The following is an 18,815-nucleotide window of genomic DNA, read 5'->3' as shown; positions in this document are numbered from 1 at the left end:
ACTAAAACAAATTACAGGTAAGGGGAAGCAATAGAGAATCAAGATAAATACATAAGTCCTTCAGAGGGTAGAGGGAGGGAGGTTCAAGCATTGAATTGGCAGGAGCTAGGAGAAATAGCATGGAGATATTAGTTTGGGTTTTTGTAGCATTTGTTAAGCACACACTATACTAAGCACTGGGGTTGATACAAGCTAGTCAGGTTAGACACAGTCCATGTCCCATATGGGGGTGGCCCAGTCTTAATCCTTACAGATGAGGTAACAGGCACAGAGAAGTGAAGTGACTTGACCTTGGGCAAGGTCACACAGCAGACAATTGTAAGAGCTGGAATTAGAACCCAGGTCCTTCTGATTCCCGGGCCCACACTCTATCTACTAGAGCATGCTGCTTCTCCTGGAGGCCTTATGGAAGGCTTCCTGGAGGATATGTGATTTCAGAATGGCTCTAAAGATGGGGTGAGCCATGCTCTGATGGAGGCTAAGTGGAAAGACATTCCAGTGAGTATGAGATTGGTGGAGAAAGAGACAAGATTGAAGCCCAGTAAGTAGGTTGGCTTGAGAGGAACAAAGTAGGTGACCTTAGGATAAGTAGGGAGCAAAGATTCGACTGAAGTCCTTAAAGCCAATAAACAGGAGTTTTTGCGTGATGTAGATGGGGATGAGCAACCTTGGGAGGTTTGTGAGAAATGGGGAGGGGGAGTTGTTTGCAAAAATGATACTTTAGAAAAATGGCCCAGAAAGTCAAGTGAAGTATAGACCCGAGAGCAGAGAGACTGGGGTCAGGGAGGCCAGCAAGGAGATTGATAAAGTAGCCGACTAGGAAATTGACTAGTGCCTGGACTAGCTTGGTAGCAGTTCATACGGAGAGGAAATGGCGGATCCTGGAGATGTTGTGATGGAAGAAGAGGCAGGAATTGGTGACTGACTGAATGTGGAGGTTGAAAGGTTGTGGGCATGAGAAAGGAGGAGGATGGTGCCCTCAGCAGTGATGGGAAACTGAGGAGGAGTGGAGGATTTCGGAGGGAAGATGATGGAGTTCAGCCTTTGCTGGGCTTGAAGTACTGGGGTTGGGAGTGGAAGAGACAAGACATATCCAATTAGAGATTCCCTGGAGGTGAGAGGAAATGTAAGACTGCAGATAAGTCAGTGAAGTAAGGGAGATTAGGGAGTCATCCATGTAGAGGTGGTAAGTAGCTGAATCTGTAACAGCAGATGAATTCCCTGAGGTATAAGGCGATTGGATTTCATCTGCTAATGAGGTAACAGATTCCCCCTCATCTTTAGTGAGGTAAGAAGAGGAGGCATATAAGATTTCTATTCCATTCAAGGAGCTGCCATACCCAGGACCCCAGATATTCTACAATCTGAGTACTCCCTCAACACCCCCATCCCCTTAAAGGGAAGATTCATTCAATCACTTACTGTGTACACAGCACTATACTAAGCGCTTGGGAAAGTACAACAATAAACCATGGTATTCCCTGCCCACAATGAGCTCACAGTCTGCGGGCGGGGGAGACAGACATCAGTACAAATAAATAAAATTACAGATATATACATAAGTGCTGTGGGGATGGGGGGGGGGAACAAAGGGAGCAAGTCAAGGCGATGCAGAGCGGAGTGGGAGATGAGAAGTGGGGAACGGGGCTAGGGAGGCCTTGAGAAGAGGGTGTTTCACTTCTAAAGAAATGCACCTGCCAAGCTAATAATAATAATAATAATGTTGGTATTTGTTAAGCGCTTACTATGTGCCGAGCACTGTTCTAAGCGCTGGGGTAGACATAGAGGAATCAGGTTGTCCCACGTGGGGCTCACAGTCTTAATCCCCATTTTACAGATGAGGGAACTGAGGCACAGAGAAGTTAAGTGACTTTCCCACAGTCACACAGCCGACAAGTGGCAGAGCTGGGATTCGAACTCATGAGCCCTGACTCCAAAGCCCGTGCTCTTTCCACCGAGCCATGCTGCTTCTCCAAGCAGCCAAGCAGCCAAGCTGCAATAAACTAGAAATTCCTCAAGAAACTTGACTTAGAAATTCCTATTTCTATTATTAGAAGCACCTCAGAGTAGACATATGTATTATTAGACTCAACATCTGAATGATATTAAGCTCAGCTAAAAAGACATCTGCCTGCAGGCAGTTAAGAATTCTTGTAAAACCTGAAAATACAGCCCTCAGCACTGGCACTGTATTTCCTCAAGCTGATTTCACAATGATAGATCATTGTGACATTAAACATCAATAAGATTGGTGCATTTTTCAGGCTAATAAAATTTGTCTGACTGTTGGCTATTTGAATCTACCTAAATGCCTGCCTACTTTCAGGTAATCATTTTTCAGCATATTGCATTGCTTCCTCTTTCACTGTTCAGTTTAAATTGATTAGTTTTTACTTCAGCAACAATTTCATTTCCAGTTCTGTGAACACAGTGACATCCCCATTATAATTTTAACACTTCTCCCATTTACCCTGTCATCTTTATCATAAAAACACCTCATCACACTTCTGTTAACTAAACTTTTTAAAGGGTCAACGAGTCTAACTTGAAAAAAAGTTCAGACAAGGAAAGCTAGGTGGCAACATCTCATTCTAATTAAAATTTTAGCATTTTAATGAATGAGTTAAACTGAATTAGTTTCTTAAAGCAGAGAACCTACAACACACCTATTTCAAATGCAGAGTTGCTTCTCAATTTTTATTTGTATTTCCTCAACAAAGAAGGGAAGCACTGAGAAGCTTGGGGATATTAAGAAGAACCCCAAAACACACATTCCCCCTCCCCAGATGTCTGCTACAGCATACTCTCCCAAGCGCTTAGTACAGTGCTCCCGCACATAGTAAGTGCTAAATGAATGTGATTGATTGGTAGGTTGATATTTCAAAGGCCAAATAGGAAATGCAGCTTTAGGATTCATCTGAGTGGTAGAGCAGTTTTAAAAGACACACACACACCCCTTTTCAACCAAGCAGAAGGGGTACATGGTCGCTGCTAGGGAGTGGCAGTGGGAATCAAGATTATGGGTGGTATTTCTGCAGCACACTATTGATGCCTGTCTACTTGTTTAGTTTTGTTGTCTGTCTCACCCCTTCTAGACTGTGAGCCAGTTGTTGGGTAGGAATTGTCTCTGTTGCCGAATTGTACTTTCTAAGTGCTGAGTATAGTGCTCTGCACACAGTAAACACTTAATAAATACAATTGAATGAATGAATGAATGAATGAATGAGAGGCAAAAACCCAAAGTGACTCTGTCACAAGACTTATCCGAGAATAGGCCAGAAGTCATGGTCAAGGCTAAAAGGGGAAGTACATGAATGACACATGAAATTAAGGTGCGGTTACATAAATTACGATGCTAGGAAGCAAAAAGAGGTATCCAGGATTTGAGTTCAGCTGTATCAATGCAGCAACGAGCCAAAGTTCCAAGCTTTCCTTGGGTGAAGCTGGGCTGGCGGCCTCATGATTTGGCACTTCCAAATACTGAGACGCCACCAGGGTGTGGCAGATATCAATCATCCAGCACACACAGCAAGAGTCTGTTCCACTCTCCTAAGAAAGGCCACACCCCCACAGTTCCCGCCAACTCTTATTTTTCAGGTTTTTCAATTCACAGCAAGAGTCTGTTCCACTCTCCTAAGAAAGGACACACCCCCACAGTTCCCGCCAACTCTTTTTTTTCAGGTTTTTCAATTCACACAGCATCACAGATGCACAGTGCTTTATGATCATTTTTACTGGCCATTCCTAACAAGAACCTCATCATCAGAGAGGTGAGAATTTTTATCCAAATTTTAATAGATTGGGGAAAACTAGGCCACAGTTTAAAGGCCTTGCCATCGATGACGCTTTAAAAAAGAGAAAGAGCCGAGTTCCCATCTCAGGGAAGCCAGTTTCCAGAGCTGTGGTTTAGCTCAGTGAGCTACATTCATTCATTCGATGGTATTCATTGAACGCTTACCGTGTGCAGAGCACTGTACTAAGCACTTGGGAGAGTATAATACAAAAATAAACAGACACATTCCCTGCCCATAACAAGCTTGCAGCCTGGGGTGGGGAAACCGACATTAATATAAATAAGTTACAGTCTCTCCACACCGCTTCAAGAAAGGTCAAAGTTCTCAGATCCTCATCCGCATTTCCATATTTTAAAATTCCCCAAAATGGTAGAATGGATGTATATTCAATGTTACATGTTTCATATGCTTTGTCTGAGGATTAAACGTTCGCAATATGCCACAGCCCTGCACTACATGCTGGGATAACTACCCAGCATGAGAAGCAGCATGGCGCAGTGAAGAGAAAACAGGCCTCGGAGTCAGAAGGTCATGGGTTCTAATCCTAGATCCGCTAAATGTCCACTGCATGACCTTGGGCGAGTCACTTCATTTCTCTGGTCCTCAGTTACCTCATCTATAAAATGGGGATTGAAACTGTGAGTCCCACATGGGACAGGGACTGTTCCAACTCGATTTGCTTGTATTCACCCTGGTGCTTAGTACAGTGCCTAAGTGCCTGGCACATAGTATGTGCTTAACAAATAGCATCATCATTATTATTACTACCCAAAAATCTCTTAAGTTACCCTGATCCACAAGCCACTCCAAAAATAAGACTGGGAGGAGAAGTGGGGGGGAGGGTTATTAGGGAACGAGGAGAATGTGTCCAAACCAGATTTAAGAAAGTCAGCAATTCAAAAAATAGCAACTATAAAATGCTTCTGTGATAACCACATTCCACTGGGAAGATGGAGCTCCTGGCCCTGGCCAGACAGTACTGAAACTGTTGTTCCACAGACCGGGAGCTGAGAGTTATTGCCATGTTCCCCTCCCACTCCCTTGCTCGGACTTTCCAATACCCTCAAGAACTTGGCAAGACAGAACAGTACAAGTGGAGGGCCAGAGACACCTTGCACTGGGTTCTGGGAAAAGTCGTTCTCAGTAAATACCACTGATGACGAGAGTTGAGAAGATGGGGGGAAAGTGTGTTTGGGTGGACGTGGCAAGAGAAGAATAATCCTTCCTTTTCTGTTTCTGACTACCTTTATGGACCGTTTCCTTCTCTGACGGTTTCTGTTTAAAAACTGTAGTTGGAGTTGACTTCTAAAGAGTCAATAAAAACATATTTGTTTTGCTTTTTTCAACTGATTGTATAACCTAGCCTTTCCCCTGGGGAGAAAAGGGAAAAGAGAGGGAGAAAAGGAAGAGGAGGGGAATCAGTGAAGCAGGAATTTGGGTGATTCCTGTCTGTCTCAGCTGATGGTCAGACTCTGGTACCTGGCTGCAGCCACAGCAGTCACGGAGGCTTCTCCAGGACATGGGACTGAGGGACAGAACCCCGCAGGGCATCGGGCAAGGGTGATGTTTCTTCAGAGCCCAGTTTTTTCAACCAGTCTCCAGGCAGAACTGACAGGAGGCCAATCCGGTCTTTTTGTGAAAATGTTCTCTCCCCATTTTCTTTTTTAAGGCATTTGTTAAGTTAGGGTATTTGTACCAAGCATCATGCTAAGCACCAGGATAGATGCAAGCTCATCAGGGTGAAAACAGTCCCTTTTCCACATGCAAGCTCATCAGGTGGAAAACAGTTCCTGTTCCACATGGGGCACCTAGAATTAATCCCCATTTTACAGATGAGGTAACTGAGGCACAAATGTGAAGTGACAATAATAATTACAGTACCTAGTAAGCACTTATGTACCAAGCACTATCTGCTACCGTAGATACACGTTAACCAGGTTGGACATGGTCCCTGTCCCACACTGGCTCTTAATCCTCATTTTACTGATGAGGAAACTGAGGTTCAGAGAAGAAAAGTGACTTCCCCAAGGTCTCACGGCAGATGAGTGGTGGAGCCGAGATTAGACCCCTTTGGACTCCCTGGCCCGTGCTCTATCCGCTAAGCCATTCTGCTTCTTCTCCAGGTTTTAAGGAGATTAAAGACAGGAGTCTACTAAGAAGGAGGCACTGGCAAGTGAGTTGGAACTGGAGGAACATGTCAGTTTGGGGTCAGGAATGTGAAAAAGGAAAAGGAGGGGAAGGGGGAAAACTTTAGAGGAATTAAATCGGGGCTACAAGGGAAAGTGGTGTCAGGGGGGCCACTGCATGAGACTGAGTAGGAGGGTGGCAAGAGGGTAGAAAAAATGGGTAGTTAACAAATGGTGAAGGTTTGCTGAAAGTGCTAAAGGACAACTCTCCGACTCACTCTTCCCTTCCCATCTCTTTCCTCACCAAGGATCCAGAAGGAAAGGACTCGGTAGATTATGTTCAATAATAAAAAAAGGAATAGCCAACAAAGGGCACTCTTTTTGGTTTTTGCCCTCACCAGGTGTCTTAATTAGACAGGTATAGTTTTTAAGGATTTTAGTTAAATACCATTTCTTCTCCCCTGTCACCGGATCACATTAGAAAATATGACTAACTTCCCCAATTTGTTCTAATTTTTTTCCAAAACATTCACTGCCAAAACAGAGCTAAGACAATTCACAAATCCATGCTAATTCTGCCACAGTTGCCTTCAGGTGATTTACCTCAATTTTTCTAATGAAACAGCACAATTTCCCCTTGTCAATAAGAAGTGATTTATATTTTGGAATGTCATCTAGATAGTTGGGTCATTTTTAAATGCTTATTTTATTTTTCCTGGAAGGTTTTTTCCAAGTATAAAGATTCCTTTGGCGACTGACACACAATATCTGTTTTTGCTTACAAAACCATTCCCTCCATCCAAAAGGACTAGGTATTTGCCTTCCCATAAGAGTAGCTGCTACTTAGCTTTGAAAAAGAGAAGTTTCAAAAAACGATTCCTGAAATCCAAACTTCAATTTCTACCATTCTGTCCTAATTCATTCAATTTTGCTTCCAAATGGCTTAAGCCTGAAAAACCCATGGTAAAAAAAAATTAAAATCCATGTATTAAGTGCTTACTATGTGCCAAGCACGGTACAAAGTACTAGGGTAGAGATACAAGATGATCAGGTCAGAATGTCCTAATCTCACAATCTAAAAGGTAAGGAAGAGCAGCTACTGAAGCAGTGAGGGTTCAGAACTTGCCCAAATTCACCCAGTACAGGCCAGCAACAGAGTTGGAATTAAGCCCTGAGTCTTCTGACTCCCCTTGTCCATGCTCTGCCTCTCCATGCCATAATTACAGGCAAAAAATAGTGAAAGCTGAAGCCAAAACAAAGTCCATATACATTTACTGGATCATCTGTGTGTGCAAGAGAGACACTAAATGGATGGAAGTAACCAGCATGAGACCTTCCTAATATTTATTAAATTCATTCATTCAATCATTTATTGAGCGCTTAGTATGTGCAAAGCACTGTACTAAGCCCTTGGAAAGTACAATTTGGCAACTGATAGAGACAATCCCTACCCAAAAATGGGCTCACAGTCTAGAAGGGGGAGACAGACAACAAAACAAGTAGGCAGGCATCAATATCACCAAAACAGATAAATAAAATCATAGATATAAACACAGCGTTAACAAAATAAATGGAGCAATAAACATGCACAAATATACACAAGTGCTGTGGAGAGAAGGGGGAAGATCAGAGGGAGGGAGTAAGGGGAATGGGGAGGGGAGGAGGAGCAGAGGGAAAGGGAGGACTCAGTCTGGGAAGGCCTCCTGGAGGAAGTGAGCTCTCAATAGGGCTTTGAAGAGGGGAAGAGACTTAGTTTGGCAGATGTGAGGAGGGAGGGCATTCCAGGACAGCGGTAGGACATGGGTCAGGGGTCGACAGCGGGACAGGCGAGAACGAGGCTCAGTAAGGAGGTGAGCGGCAGAGGAGCGGAGCGTGCGGGCTGGGCTGTAGAAGGAGAGAAGGGAGGTGAGGTAAGAGGTGGCAAGGTGATGGAGAGCTTGAAGCCAATAGTGAGGGGTTCCTTACTATGGACCAAACATTTTGTTAAGCACTGAGGGAAAAACAAGATAATTGGTTTGGACACAATCCCGTTCCCAACATGTCTAAGTCTAAGGAGAGCAGCAATTTGGTCCCCATTTTACAGATGAGGCAATGGAGGCAGAGAGGTTAAGTTACTTGCCCAGTCACAGAGCAGGCCAAGAACCAGAACGCGAGTCTCCTGACCCCTAGTCCCATGCTTCATCCCTCCCGGGACGGTTTCGACAACCCGGTAATCCCTTCCTGGAGTACCCAGACATTTTAAATAAGATACAGTTGGGAGGAAAATTGAGTTTAACTTACAAAACCATTCCCTCAATCCAAAACAACTAGGTAGTTGCCCTCCCAGAGATGTTATTGCTATTTAGCTCTGAAAAAGAGATGATACAAAAAATATAATTCCTGAAACCCACACTTCAGTTTCCCCACATCTGTCCTTAAGTTCCCTCAATTTGGGCTGTGGCGACAATACCAGGGCCTCTTGGGCTGGGGTACAAAAGTCCAAAAGATGGATTAACAATGAAGAAGACCGGGTTCTAAGAATTCCCCTGCTCACAGTTAATGTGGCGACAGGGATTTTTGGCATAGGAGAATACAATTATTTTCAATTCCCAAGCGTTCTCTATTTAGTGGGCAACGTTCTTTCTTCTGAATTATCTTTTCCCACGCTCTTTCTTGCTCCCGTCCTCCCCCAATATTCACCACATCCCTAACTTTTCTTGTATCTGGCCCATGACAAAATTCCCTCTAGCAATATTCTCTGACAAAGCGTTCAAGCTGCTGCCAGCCACAGACTCCAGGGCGTGCTGAGACAGCCTCGGTTCTTTCATCATACCATCATGGAATTTCCTAAACTAAAAATTTACTAGAATCTACCCCTGGTCTTGCTGAGGCTTTGTTTGGATAGGTTTCACCCAGCAGTAACCTTGAAATTCTCAGTGGCATTGCAGTAGATGATGCTACCTAAACTTGGTAGGGAATTGGAAAAGTCAATGGTTCAAAAATGCATCGTTCCAATCTTTAATAAGAAATGACATTTGCCAAACTGAAGTATTAACTTACGGGAGGGAATTAGGGACTATGTTCCATTGTTGTGGTGAACTCTCCAAAGCACCTACTATAGTGCCCGGCGCATAGTAAGTGCTTAATAAATACGAATGATTGATTGAATTCTAACACGCGATCCATTGGAGAGGCTTCAAGAGTCAATCTCTGTAATTTGCAAATCACATAAGCCCCTCCCGAGTTTCTCAATGTGTCCCAAAGTGTTGTCAGCAACTGGAATGCTGGTCATGCTTGACGTCATGCTTTGAAACATTCTTCATATCTGAAGATGAAGTGTGTTTACAGAAATGAAAGAGGGTTCTGAAGGGAATAATACGAGACCATTTTGGCACTCTTAACTGATGGCATTTAATTCATAACTCAATCACTAACATTTATTGTGGGCCTACAGGGTTGCAGGGAACTGTACTAAGTGCTTGGGAGAGTACTTGAGGGCAGGGGTCATGAATACAGTTCTCTTCTCCCATGTGCTTACTAGAGTGTTCTGCACACAGAAGGCACTAATATTACTTAATAATAGAAGAGAATTAGTAAACACAACCTCTGCTCTGAAAGAGTTGACAAATCTAGTAGGGGCAACAGACACTAGAATTTATTTACAAGTAGGAGGAAAGAGAAGAGGTATGCCAATTGAAGCATACTGGTTCAAACCCAGAAGCTGTAAATACAATTTTTAATCCCTTGTGATAATAAAATGTAAAATTACTTTAGCGGGGGGAGGGAAAATGTTTTATTTTGTGTTGGAATTTGGGTGTCGGCTGCCCCTACGCACAATAATCTTAAAACATACTGTTACTATAATTAAGGAAATTAATTTGGCAAGAAAAACATGGTTAGTGGGCTCATAGGGTACACTCTTATAACAACATTTGCACATTTTTGTTAGAGAGAAGCAGTGTGGCTCACTGGAAAGAGCACGGGCTTTGGAGTCAGAGGTCATGGGTTCGAACCCCGGCTCTGCCACTTGGCAGCTGTGTGACTTTGGGCAAGTCACTTAACTTCTCGGTGCCTCAGTTACCTCATCTGTAAAATGGGGATTAAGACTGGGAGCCCCACGTGGGACAACCTGATTCCCCTGTGTCTACCCCAGCTCTTAGAACAGTGCTCGGCACATAGTAAGCGCTTAACAAATACCAACATTATTATTTTTGTTCATTTCCCAGTTTGTTGCACTCCTGTCCATCTAACAGTGTTCGGTGCTTAGAACAGTGCTTGGCACATAGTAATCACTCAACAAGTACCGTAATTATAATTATTGCTTGCTTATCATTACCTATCTCCCCCTCTAGACTGTAAGCTCTTTGTGGGCAGGGCAACTTTGTTATACAGTACTCTCCCAAGTGCTTAGTACAGTGCTCTGCACACAGTAAGTGTCCAATAAATACAACTGACTGATTGAGCTTGGGTCTGGGAGACTGAAGGGCCTGGGTAATAATCTTGACTCTGTCATTTGTTTGCTCTGTGACCTTGGGCATGTCACAACTTCTCTTTGCCTCAGTTACCTCATCTGTAAAATAGGGATTGAGACTGTGAACTCCATGTGGGAAATGGACTGTGTCCAATTTGATTAACTTGTATCTACCCCAGTGCTTAAAATAGTGCCTGGCATGCGGTAAGCAATTTATACCATAAAAAGAAATAAAAAACATGTCCACCCATACCTTCTATCTCAATCATATGCCTATCATCTCCCCTTCTGCAAACTCAAAGGAAGGAATCACATCTTCCCACTTCCAAGTGCTGTGTGCAGTGCTTTGCTTGACACCTAGTAGGTGCTCCATAAATCCTGTCAACAATATTGCCAATTGTTACTTATTTTTGATCACATATTCCAAAGTGTAAAATTTCACATCACCCAGGATATAAAAATAAAGCAAATGGTCTCATGGTCAAGGATCAATTCTACTGACTCCCTCGAAGCACTTACTAATGGATTGTTTCCACCCGGGTAGAGTGGTGAATGAACCAGCAGTGCAGCCTAGAGGATAGAGTGCAGACCTGGGAGTCAGGCAGATGTGGGTTCTAATCCTGTCTCTGCCACTTGTCTGCTGTGTGACCTGGGGCCACTCAACTTCTCTGTGCCTCCATTACTTCATCCATAAAATGGGGATTAAAGCTGTGAGCCCCATGTGGGACACGGACTGTGTCCAACCTGATTAACTTGTATCTACCCAGCGGGCAGAGCGTCTGGCATGTAGTAAGCCCTTAAGCCCCGCCCCCCTGCTCCACACTGGGCTATTTGGTTCTACCATTCTGTGCAGCTGGAGCAGGGTAAGGAGAAGCAGCAGCTGATATCTGTGGTCTAGTGGTTCCACAGCCACCTGGGAGAGATGCCGGCCATCCCTGACGCTAGCCAGAAAAGCAGCATGGCTTAGCGCATAGAGCCCTGGCCTGAGAGTCACAGGACCTAGGTTCTACTACTTGCTCCACCACTTGCCCACTGTGTGACCTTATGCAAGTCACTTCACTTTTTTGGGCCTCAGTTACTTCATCTTTAAAATGAGGAAGCCCCATATGCAGCAAGGACTTGTAACCAACCTGATTAACTTGTATCGACTCCAGCACTTAGAACAGTCCATGGCACATGGTAAGCACTGAACAAGTACCATAATTATTATTATTAAAAACTTTACAATCTAGCAGGGGAGACAGACACTAGAATTATTTACAAGTAGGAGGAAAGAGAAGAGGTATGCTAATTGAAGCATTTAAACACTATTTTTAAAAAAATCCAGGGCTTCCATCAGGTTCTGTGGGATGTCATGACTGTTGTAAAAGGGAGGCCCCGCTTGGGCCTGAAAAATCATGTTAGCCATTTGAGGGGACTGAAAACCACTTAAGCAGTTACAATATGACTCTCCTTAATTTGTTTTGCAGTTTTTAGCATTTCAACCTTTCCTTATGTCCATCGCCCACCTTTCCTACCCACCTCATTCTTTGGCTGCGAGTCCCTTGTGGGCCAGGGACATGTCTGAACTACCACTTTCAAGTGTTTCTCCAGTGCTTAATACCGTGCGCTGCACACAGTAACCACTCAATCACTTGGGGCCCTATTTTTTAAACCATTTGCCAAACTAGTAGGAGAGGGTGGAGAACGATTCCGGGGCCTGGCCCGCTCCCTCTTCAAGATCTCACCTCTCCCCTTCCCCACAGTGAGCCTCCTGCCATAGCAAAACTGAACCATTGTTTTCATTTAGAAAGTTAGGATTATTTTGTTCACCAGACTCGGGGCGGGGTGAAAGCTGAGAAGGACATCAGGGAGGTGGTACTCAGCCATTTTGCCTAATACCTACTCAAATGCTGATAGGTGAGCTGATGAAGAATTATCAGCTGTTTCTGTCTTTCCCTCTAGACTGTGAGCTTCCTGAGGGTAATTTTTAATTTATATCACCTTGATATATATTTCAAGGGCCTACTATAGTGCTAAGAGCATTTTAGGTCCTGAGTAAATGCTGGTGATGAATTAACATTTATGTGCTGAGGGCCAGGGACTGTGTCTAACCCTTGAGTATTCTTTCCCTCCACCCCTTCCAATATCCATTCACCAAGTAACCTACTTACTGAATTTTCCTTTACTTCACTCTGCAATTTACCACCTTTAAAACATGCAGAGTGGTTAAACAAATCAGGCAATCTCCCTCTTTGAAGGAACTTAGGACAATTCAAACAGAACACTGAAGTGTCGGGAAAATAAATGTGCCAGAATCCTAAATGTAATAATAATAATAATGTTGGTATTTGTTAAGTGCTTACTATGTGCAGAGCACTGTTCTAATCGCTGGGGTAGATACAGGGTAATCAGGTTGTCCCACATGAGGCTCCCAGTCTTCATCCCCATTTTACAGATGAGGTCACTGAGGCACAGAGAAGTTAAGTGACTTGCCCAGTCACACAGCTGACAAGAGTGGGATCCGGCATTCAAACCCATGATCTCTGACTCCCAAGCCCGGGCTCTTTCCACTGAGCCACGCTGCTTCTCATGTAGAATATATATGCTACTGGGAATACTGATGGAATGTTCTTACTCTGTTTTGATGAGTCTTCTGGCTGGATAATAATTTCATTTTTAAATAAAAATTCAGCTTCATTCACTTCTGAAATATGTATCCAGACATATGTAGTTTGTCCTTCATATCCGAGGGGATCACTAATGTTGAAATTCACCTTTGAGTGGAATGCCTGTGTACCCACTCACATTTTATATATAAAAAGACTGCTCTTACTGTTTTATATTGAATGTCTCTTACTCTTCTTTGCCAGTTAGAAAAAGCCAAACTGGACTGGGTTAAAACTGTCAAAACAAAAATGAAATTATATATGTTCCTCTAGACTGTAAGCTCATTGTGAACAGGGAATGTGTCTACCAACTCCATTATATTGTACTCTCCCAAGTGTTTAGAACAGTGCTCTGCACACAGTAAGTGTTCAATAACAATGCTTGATTGATTACTTCAAATGTCATTTCTACCAACATTTTGTTTTCTTTGCCTTTCAGTTTACAAAGAGAAACAAGCAATGTTTGTTAAATTCAGAGACGATAGGTCAACATGCATCTTTTCAGATACATTTGAGATAAGGATAAAGTAAACAATAGATATAGCACTTGAAAAAACAGAATTTGTCAAGTGTAAGCTAAAAATGCATTGCTAATTAATCAGACCCAGAACAATCTCCTAGGAAGAGTTCACCTTTTTCTAAGTAGCTTTAAAGTGGGCTTCCTCAGTGGGACTGTACCATGGAGTGAAAAACACCCTGGGTTTACCTATTAAAATGAAAGGGGATTAGAAGCATAAAAGTTGTTTAAAATTCCACTTGCTTCAGAAAAGAGAGTGTGTGTGTGTGTTTGTGTGTGTGTGTATCTGCTGTGAAAAGGCATAACAGAATCTTTGTTTTACTGTCCACAGAAATGTGCATATAGTGACTCATTCAAACACCCCCAAAGTAGTTTAATGGTTCTCTTTCACCAACTCAAAAAAAGTAATCCTCAAAACACATACATTATTATCCAGAATGCTACAACAGAAGAGACATTTGCAGTGATTTTACCCTAGTTAAAATTCACAGCCCTCTCTTTTACTTCTTGCCATAAAAAAAAAAGTAGTGCTAGCTTTCAGGGTGCAAATGATCACTTGTATTAGCATTTAAAATCCACAAGAAATCCTTGTGCCCACAACTATTACATGGGCAAAATAAAAGAGAAAATGGAAATTTGACCCCCCCCCCAAAAAAAAGCCTCATTTATTTTTGTTTTTTATTGTAGAGATTTCCTCTGTGAGTGTTTTAAACAAAAAGTCTAACAAAAGCAAAGTTCCTGTACCAAGATTTCCCAAGTTTCCTCTCTCCAGATGGCTTCTGAAAGCTGGACACAGATAACTCACCCTTCTTCCTGCTGCCTTTTTGGGCTAACCAGAACTCACCAATTTAAGATGGTCATTAACCAAAAAACTATCCCTCATTAAAACACACTCCACCAGACTTCCCTTCCCAGCCTCTCTTTTGGCTGGGGAGGGAAACAAGGGAAGCACCATTCTAATTTGAACCTTTTGAAGTCCGAATCACGACCAAGTAATGAGGACTTGAGTAGCACTAGTCATATCTTTAAATGAGTGAATACCACTTGAGGAATAGTCCAACAGCAAAAAGTCTTTGCAAAGATGGAAAATGGGAGGGGGGCAAGAGCAGGAAAAAGAGGGAGCTAAGAGAATGAGATCTATCCAGATAAGCAAACAATGGAAACAAGGCAGAGGCACTGAAAGAAAAGTCTGACAGCTTAAATCTACTTGGTGTGGGGTTGGCTAGAGTCCTTCTCCAGCTGATACTTACGCTGGAGGAACCTTTAAATTAGTTCCATGAGTAGAGAAGAAAAAGTCCCTCAAGTCCTCTCACTATTTCTAGAATCTCTTGTTCTACAAAGGAGTTTATCCAAAGGCACCAACTTACGAGTCTTAACAAATAGATGTCTGTTGCAAAGCATCTTTCAAAATCAGTGACAACAGAATGCCGTTATCACATGGTCTGAAATACCATTTAAGATGGCTTTCTGGCAAAGTTAAAATGGATCTTTTCTCTAAAATGCTTAATTGAACACAAACAATATCGTTGTGATTGCAGGATAACAGTAAAAATTATCATTCTTCAGGATTTACACACTCTGAAATATCAACATAAAATAACCAAGTCTCTACCTAGTCAAACACACTGCCAGAATTTTTTAAATATGTACATGAAACTTAAGGGTTTGGGAATTTCAGTTTAGGCACGCTATACAGTGTAACTAGAGTTCTGACGTACGACTATCAAATAAAATTACCCATCCACATACCTCAGGTTTGCCACCTCAAGTTTATAAACAATTTAAAAAGAACTTTCCATTAAAGCACTCTGACCCAAGAAACAGATTGCCACGGACAACGTTTAAGGGAGGAAAAAAAATCCGATATAGTCCCAAAAGTACATCTATAATTTCTAACAGAGTAGTCGATGTTCATTATTAAAAACATAACATAATATACTGTTTCAAAGTGGTATTTGAATTATGGCTCGATATTTTGCTCGATCAAAAGATCAGTTAAGCCTATACATATTAATAAATGCATGTTTAGGAGATAACTGAACACTCTATAACTATATAAAGATTTAAATAAATCCACACTTTTTCCATGAGAAAAATATGCCTCCTCCAAACCCAAGCAAAGAACTGCATGATCAATTAAAATAGCAACACGGTCAACTGTGAAACTGGAATTTGGCTTTAGTAATGTAACAATTTGTTCTATGCTCAAGATGAATGAAAAACCCCTCAAAAAAACAACACAAAGTTCTCTCTATATGTATTAAGTGAAGCAGGCCCAACAGGTCTCACCATTGACAAATGAGAACAAGCTTTGTAGATTAATCTGATTTCATAATTGTTGCTTTGCATTCAGGTACAGGTAAAATTTCTCCCCGACAGATTGGACAAACTCTCCAACTACCAGTCAAGTTTGGGGGATGTCTTGCTTCATTTTAGACGCATCCATGTCATCATCAAAAGAGCATTAAACACAATAGAAACAAAATGGGCTGTGCACAGCCTAACTTTCTGAAACAAGTTCCATTTAAATCCCTCACCTCAAAAGTTATTCAATGAGCCCTGAGTTTATTTTAAACTGCAAAGCCATCCCATACAAATGACCCAATTTCAGTATCATGCAGTACTTCAGCCCATGAATTCATGACAGGGACTTGAAAATCTTCAGGGACTCCCACTTAACTAACAGTTAGAAAATTAAGGCCAAATGGATTAGAAAAATAGAGGAAAGGAGAAAAAGACTAAGGGAATAAGAAAGAGATGCAAAGAAAAGCAAATTCTTATTCGAACCAGAACCAACTGAGATGATGTACTGACCACTGTCAGAATAAAAATCTGCAACCAGACCTAGTGGAAGGACTACTGGCCTGGGGGGTCAGAGGACATGGGTTCTAATCCCAGGGCTGCCAAATGCCTGCTGTGTGTTCTTGGGCAAGCCACTTGACTGTGCCTCAGTTTCCTCATCCGTAAAATGGGAATTCAATATTTTTCTCTCTCCTAGATTGTGAGCCCCATCCCAAGAAGCTCAGTGACTGTGTCCAACCTGATAAATTGCTTAACGCAGTTCTTGACATATAGCAAACACTTAATACATTTTTTTTTTAATCAAGTCACTGGGCCAAAGATCGGAACCCAACCTTAGTTTCTAGCTTGGAAATCCTACCCGACCTTCTGAACTTCAAATCATCCCTCTAGGATTCCTTGCTTCAGGTTTCTGATCACTATGGGGCTCTTGCTTTCTTGCTCAGTCAATCGTATTCATTGAGGGCTTACTGTGTGCAGAACATTGTACTAAGCACTTGCGAAAGTACAACAGGGTTGGTAAGTCTCCTTACAAGTCAATAAACACTTCACAAAGCGCTTGGAAGAATACCCAGAGTTGGTAAATACATCCCCTTGAGACACAAGCTTCTTTCTTGGGAAGTGTCATGGGGCTCGGGATGCTGACAGCCCCAATTTTAGAGTTTTCCTTCTGAAAAATGTTCCTTCATCCATTGGAAATACTCTCAACAGCTTCCACCCACAAATTAAGCCTGGCAGGGAGGAGGAAGAGGAGGGAAAAGAGGGGGGAGAAGGAGGAGGGAAAAGGGGGAGGGGGAGGAGGAGAAAAAAGAGGGGGAGAGGAGGAGGAAATGGGGGGGAGGAGGGAGTAGATGAGGAGGGACTGGGGCGGGAGAGGAGGGAATAGAGGGAGAGAAGAGGAGGGAAAAGAGGGAGGTGGAGGAGGAGGGAAAAGAGGGAGGTGGAGGAGGAGGGAAAAGAGGGAGGTGGAGGAGGAGGGAAAAGAGGGAAGGGGGGAGAGGAGGAGGAAGGAGAGGAGGGAAGAGGAGGTGGGAGAAGAGGAGGGAGAAAAGGAGGGAAGGGGGAGAAGGAGAGAAAAGAGGGAGGAGGAGGGAAAAGAGGGAGGAGGAGGGAAGAGAGGGAGGGGAAGGAGAAGGGAAGAGAAGGGGGAGAGGAGGAGGGGGGAGCAGGAGGAGGAGGGGAGGAGGACAAGGAGGGGAGGGAGGAGGACAAGGAGGGGAGGGGGGAGGACGGGGAGGGGGGAGGACAGGGAGGGGAGGGGGGAGGACAAGGAGGGGAGGGGGGAGGACAAGGAGGGGAGGGGGGAGAAGGAGGGAAAAGAGGGAGGGGGAAGAGAGAGAAGAGGAGGAGGAGGAGGAGTGGGGAGGGGGGAGAGGAGGAGAGAGAAGGAGGGAAGAGGAAGGGAAAGGGGGGGTTTAAGAGGAAGAGGGGGCAAAGAGGAGCCTGCCAGGGAATGAGATCTCGCTTGAAGCCGCAGCCTCGCCGGTCCTCCAACCTGTGGTCCGGGGGCGGGGGGAGCAGGGGAGTCGGGGGGCCCGGCCGCCAAGCCCCGCCGGGACTGCCAGCGGCCTCCTTTTACTTTCTCAACGATCCACACGTGTCCCTTGTTAAGGGCCGGAAAAAACGGGAAAGATCCCCCACCCCGTCCCCAACCTGCAAGGTAACCGGCCGCCTCCTCGGCCGCGCCCCGGGGCCATCCACGTTCTGCCCCGCCGCAAAAAGTTTGAGGGGCCGCACCCCCAAACCCCCGGGGGTGGGGGACAGACGGGGGGAGGAGGAGGAGGAGGAGGAGGAGGAGGAGGAGGAGGAGAAAGAAGACGGCAGCGACACAGAGAGAGGGAGGGCAGAGCCGGGGCGAAGGGCGAGAAAGTCCCGAGGCAAACGTTGGGCGGGCTCGCCGCGCCTTTACCTCTTGGGTCCTCTCGGGGGGCTTTTTCCTCAAAGCCTCTTTAGTGCCGGGGTCCAATGGAGAGGTCATTATCCTTTAGGGCCGGGGTGACCATCCGTGCCGGCTCGGGGGAGGTGGCTGGCGGGCGCCCGAGCCGGTTACGGGCCAGTCCTGCACCAAACGTCCCGGGAAGCTGCAAAAGGCAGCAGGGGAGGGGGGGAGGGGAGGAGGGAGGGAGGGAGGAGCGGGAGGGAGGAGGGAGGAGCGGGAGGGGGGAGGAGCGCGGCGGGCGCGCGCACGCCACGCAGCTGGAGCGGGGGAAGGCGCGGCGGCGCGCACGTCGTCCCTCCTCCCCGGCGGAGGCCGGGCGTGCGCGCTCCCGGCCGCCCGCGGGGCCGCGCGGCGCTGTGGGGGCAGAGCGGGGAAGCGGGGAGCGGCAAGGCGCGCGCCGCCTCCCGCGCGCCGCCTCCCGCGCGCCGCCTCCCGCGCGCCGCCTCCCGCGCGCCGTCCTAAGCGAAGCGCTCTGGGGAGGGTACGGTCCAAAAGGGACGCCACTTCCGATGCTCCTAAAGCCCTCTTTGGTTGCTCCTAAA

At 44.8% G+C, this 18,815-nt stretch overlaps 1 protein-coding gene across 13 annotated transcripts in view; it reads right to left on the bottom strand.

The window, feature by feature from the left end:
- Positions 1-18,427, bottom strand: part of RAPGEF6 (Rap guanine nucleotide exchange factor 6) — a 287,050-nt gene extending 268,623 nt beyond the window's left edge. For 12 of the 13 annotated variants that reach the window (XM_029050266.2, XM_029050275.2, XM_029050270.2 and 9 more), the window contains exon 1: positions 18,244-18,427. In XM_029050266.2, the coding sequence (XP_028906099.1) occupies positions 18,244-18,312 (69 nt within the window). In that variant the 5' untranslated portion in view covers positions 18,313-18,427. The remainder of the gene's footprint in view (positions 1-18,243) is intronic. The other variant, XM_029050274.2, reaches the window with a different exon arrangement.
- Positions 18,428-18,815: the final 388 nt, after the last annotated feature.

Source organism: Ornithorhynchus anatinus, chromosome X1, assembly GCF_004115215.2.
Source record: "Ornithorhynchus anatinus isolate Pmale09 chromosome X1, mOrnAna1.pri.v4, whole genome shotgun sequence".
Lineage (NCBI taxonomy): Eukaryota > Metazoa > Chordata > Mammalia > Monotremata > Ornithorhynchidae > Ornithorhynchus > Ornithorhynchus anatinus.
The sequence above is the reverse complement of the archived record's forward strand: the minus strand, read 5'-3'. Positions and strand labels throughout refer to the sequence as shown.